This window comes from Pelodiscus sinensis, chromosome 1 (assembly GCF_049634645.1).
Source record: "Pelodiscus sinensis isolate JC-2024 chromosome 1, ASM4963464v1, whole genome shotgun sequence".
Classification (NCBI taxonomy): Eukaryota; Metazoa; Chordata; order Testudines; family Trionychidae; genus Pelodiscus; species Pelodiscus sinensis.
The window spans coordinates 326,273,712-326,278,489 of NC_134711.1; the positions used below are offsets into that span (position 1 = coordinate 326,273,712).

General features: G+C 51.0%; 1 protein-coding gene across 1 annotated transcript; it reads left to right on the top strand.

The window, feature by feature from the left end:
- The first annotated feature begins 818 nt into the window (after nucleotides 1–818).
- LOC142827207 (olfactory receptor 52K2-like) lies at nucleotides 819–1,781 on the top strand. The gene has a single exon (XM_075921460.1). It carries the CDS (start codon nucleotides 819–821, stop codon nucleotides 1,779–1,781), a length of 963 nt encoding a protein of 320 aa, XP_075777575.1.
- The last annotated feature ends 2,997 nt before the right edge of the window (nucleotides 1,782–4,778 follow it).

Below are 4,778 nucleotides of genomic sequence, written 5' to 3' on the forward strand. Positions count from 1 at the left end.
TGAGTGAAAAGTCAAGACCTTGGTATTTAATATAATGGATGGTCCGAATAGGAGAGCAGACCCTACAGAGAATGGGGAGATGATGTAGTAGATTGGTGCGGAGCTAGTCTACAGAAACTAAAGCACTCTGCAGTGGACAGGAAAAGATGGAAGAAAATAGCGAAGGAGGTATTGGACACCAGGGGGTGTTGAGCCCATTGTTGTTGTTGTTGTTGTTGTTGTTGATGCTGATGATGATTGATGAAAAGCAAAAAAAGTGATAGAAAGTCATATAGATTTCTCTACAGTTGTGGGATTCAAGTGTTAGTGAACAAGTAAGAATATATACATTGAAAGTTTTATACCTAATCAGTGTCAAAAGACAAATCCATACTTCCCTGAATTTAACACCTCTTTGTACATCAGAAGCCAAGTATGGGACACTTCCAACATTAGCACCAGTCCTACAATTGACAGGTACCTCCCCCCTCCGCCCTTCTTTTTCTGTTATAAAATTCCGGGCTTCTGTTATTCCTCTCCAGCTCATCTGATGAAGTGGGTTTTGCCCACAAGAGCTCATGATTCTGTACATTTTGGTTAGTTTCTAAAGTGCCAGAGGACCATTCGTTTTTAAAGTTACAGACAAACATGGCTATGCCTTTTGGTCTTTTTGACACAAGATGTGAGAACATATTCAGATTAGAGTCGCGTGGGTCTAATATTTATCTTTTTCTTCATGTAGGAATCAGATATTATTATTTGACAGGAGCACCATATCTAATATTGCAAGGCAGGGACAAAACTTCTGCAAATCGACTGACTGGCATATGCCGTAGATCATGTCATTCTCCAATCAGTCCTGCTCTAACCCCTCTACGTTCCTGCTGATCGGCGTCCCTGGCCTGGAATCTCAGCACATCTGGATCGCCATCCCGCTCTGCATCACGTACATAATTACTCTGCTGGGAAACGGTGCTGTTCTCTTCGTGGTAAAGCAGGACGTGACCCTCCATGAGCCCATGTACTATTTCCTCTCCATGCTGGCTGTCATTGATCTGGTCTTCTCTACGACTGTTGTCCCCAAAATGCTGAGCATCTTCTGGCTGGATGACAGAGAGATCAGCTACGAGTTCTGCTTCCTCCAGATGTTCTTCATCCTTTTTCTCTCCGCCATGGAGTCGGGGGTGCTCCTGGCCATGGCCATAGACCGATACGTGGCTATCTGCGAGCCCCTGAGATATAAGGCCATCCTAACCAACCCAAAGATTGCCTTGATTGGGCTGCTGTCCCTTGCGAGGGGGGTGATGGTCGTGCCACCCTTAACCTGCCTTCTAACCAGTCTTTCCTACTGTAGAACAAATGTCATCCCTCATTCCTTTTGTGACCATGTGACCGTGGTGGAGCTGGCCACCACCGACACATCAGTTAACGACCTGTACAGCATCGTTGTGGCCACGGGCCTGGTGGGGGCAGACGCCATCTGCATCGCCTTCTCTTACGGCATGATCCTCCACTCCCTCTTCCGGCTTCCGTCCCACGAGGCGCGTCACAAGGCCTTCAGTACCTGCAGTTCCCACATCGGTGTCATCCTGCTCTTCTACGTGGGAGGGATCCTTTCCATGTACCTGCACATGTTTGGCCTCCGAATTCCTCGCCACATCTTTGTCTTGTTTGCCGACCTGTACTTCGTCCTGATCCCCATGCTCAACCCAGTCATCTACGGCATGAAGACCAAGCAGATCCGGAAACAGATCTTGAAGCTCTTTTGCCCAAGAAGGTTCTTTGCAGAGGTCACTATCTAGAAGGGCCACTGAATCAGTCCCAGGATACAGGAAAATCTCTGTGGGTATGTCTACACTACCCCGCTAGTTCGAAGTAGCGGGGTAATATAGGCATACCGCACTTGCAAATGAAGCCTGGGATTTGAATTTCCCGGGCTTCATTTGCATAAGCAGGGATCCGCCATTTTTAAAACCCCGCTGGTTCGAACCCCGTGCAGCGCGGCTACACGGGGCACGAACTAGGTAGTTCGAACTAGGCTTCCTACTTCGAACTACCGTTACTCCTTATTTCACGAGGAGTAACAGTAGTTCGAACTAGGAAGCCACTAATGGTACTTCAGGCCCCATTAGCAAAGAGACAATGAAGCTTAGCCTGCCTGCGAACACGTGGGTCGGCCCATGAAGTATGGAAACGAGCTCTTGCAGAGACATGTGACCATATCGCCGGATGCTGGAATCCATCTTCAGCCATGGACTGTTCCATGTGTAGCTAGGTGGGGCGTCAGACTAAAACCAAGGACTCCCGCCTTATGAGTGAGGTAATGTAGGAGATCAGGTCTCCCTGGCTACCCACCCAAGAGGACTGCTGGGAACATTGTAGCCTGACCTGGGGGCCTAGACTGAAAAGCCGCCTGTGTCTGAAAGATTGTCAGAACAACTTTGTGGGGGGAGCTGTGACAGGTAAGTAGTCTCTTTCGTGGATGAAAAGGTTGTGCATTTGGGTGCTGAGGCAGGTCCCTGTAGCTGAGCCTGCCCAGAGCTGAGTGGATCCCAGTGTCTGTATTTCACTGCAGAGGGCTGTGACCCTATGCCTGTCAGTGCTGGAGGAGGCCTGCAGGCCTGGCTCAGCAGGACAGAGTCGAGGGGAGCCCAGGAGGGTGGGGGGACGGGCCCAGTGGTAATTCAGCCCAAGGAGGGCTCAGCGACTGAACTCACCAGTCGTCTGCATTTTCCTTGCCCGTCCCCGTCCCCAGCTGCGTGACCTCACATGCACGGTGCACGGGAGATCATGGCTCATGGAGGATGACATTTTGCAGCAGAAGTTACCACCCTGACCCGTGTGGCACCACACGCACGGTGCACGTGAGCTCACCCCAGGGGGGGTGGTGCAACACACTCTGCATCTGGCTTCTCAGCAGAGCTGTCCCAAAAGTCAGGACACAGTTTTGCACCATTTTTAACATTTGAGGGACTTTCTCCCAGGGCTGGCTCCGCTGAGGGGCTGCTTTCGAAGGTCAGACACAGATTTGGACATGATCTTGGGGCAAATTTTTTTCAAATGATGATTTACAAAATTGTCAATGCAGCTGTTGGGAAGATGGATGAGGTTCTTTTGAAAATGTTCTTGTGACATTTTAGCCCACTCTGGGGCTGGTTGCATAATAGCCCGATTTCCTTGTCAACATTTTTACTGGTTTCCAGAATCTGGACTTTTTTTTCAATATTATTTGAAAAATCAAAGACTCGGGACCATTTTGACTTGTTAAGATTTGGCCCCTGGTGAATTTTCAAATGCACCACTGAAGGGTACGCCTACACCGTTAAATGTTTATTTATAAAAGAACAAAATAAAGGTGAGCGCTAGAGTGGGTTAAAACAAGCAAATACATACAATAAACGCAAAATCCTCGGTTCATGCCGGTAAACTTCTGGCTTAAGTGAAGTCTCTGGTTACTTCCAAATGATTGGAAGGGTCCCTTGGTTCGATAGCTCCCATTGGCATAAATCCACAGTCCAGAGGCTTGAGCCGTGGACGAGTGGGAGCAGGAAAGAGGAAAAATGGTGATGACGTCAGGACCTCTTTCACAGCTTCTGCCAATGGAGGGAATCGCGTTGTTCCTGCTGTGGAAAAGTACAGTGACAAGATGGCGTCCAGTCACATGACCCATCCTTGGGGCACATCACCTGTCCATGCACGACTCAGTTCTTTGCAGGGCGAAGTCACTGCCCACGTGACAGTGTGAAGCTACCCAGGAAGGCTCATGAGAGGCGGAGGGCATCTCCCAAGGCCCAGTGTCTGCCAAGTGCTGCTTGATGGGCCATTTGGCTTCAATAGTCCCTTCACAGTAGGCTGGCCAAGCCTCCTTTTGGTGTCTCCCTAAAGCAAACATGAAATACACGCAGAATCCAATGCTCGTCACTTCAAACACACCAGTGACACATGCCGGCAAACACCATAAGCCTAACCAGCGAGCTGTGACCTTTCCATAAATATGGGCTTCTTCCCTGGCCTTCCTCCAATGTATCCTGTCCCTGTTCCACCCCTGCCTGCTGCTGGCTCCTCCCCCCACGGCTCGCCCCTAAGGCAGGAGAAAAGTGGGGGGCACAGCCCCCTGGCCTGCGCTGTTCTGGTGCTCCTGAGCCAGGGAGAGAAGGCAGCTGGGCCTAGCGATGTCTCCCAGGGTAAAGGAGAGGTCGTGGAGCTAACAGACGGCGCAAGGGCGGCTCCTAGTCATGTATTTATACTGTAAAGGCCACACACCAAGGTGCGGTGCAAGGGACTTGGGGTGGGGGTGCCCAGGCTCATCCAGTACCCTGGTCCCCCAGCCCAGGGACCCTCCGGCTGCAGCCTTGTCCTACCCTCCTTCTCTCCCTTAACTGCCCACATTCCCTGGGCTGCTTCCCCGTCACCCCCTGCACCTTCTCGGCCCTTGTTTCAAGGCCCACAGCCTGGGGGCTATCAAGCTGGAGCCTCTCTCTCTCTGCTCCTCTCAGCCTGCCCAGCACTGCTCCAACTAGGGTGTTCCTCCCTGGGAACCTGCCCCTGCTCCCTCCTTGGTCAGGACCCAACTGCCCACAGCTCTGCTGAGCAGCTCCTTATAAACAGGGCCATCCCAGCACGCTTCCCTCTGATTGGCTGATAAGTGTCCCTTACATTAGAAGGGGTTCTGTCCAGCATGCTTTTAATCCCTCCCTTACCAGAATGGAGCAGCCGCCCCACTGCACTGTGAAATTAGCTGGGGTCCCATGGATCTGACCTCTTTTGTTCCTTTGCCTGTTCCTTTCTCCGTCTTTTCA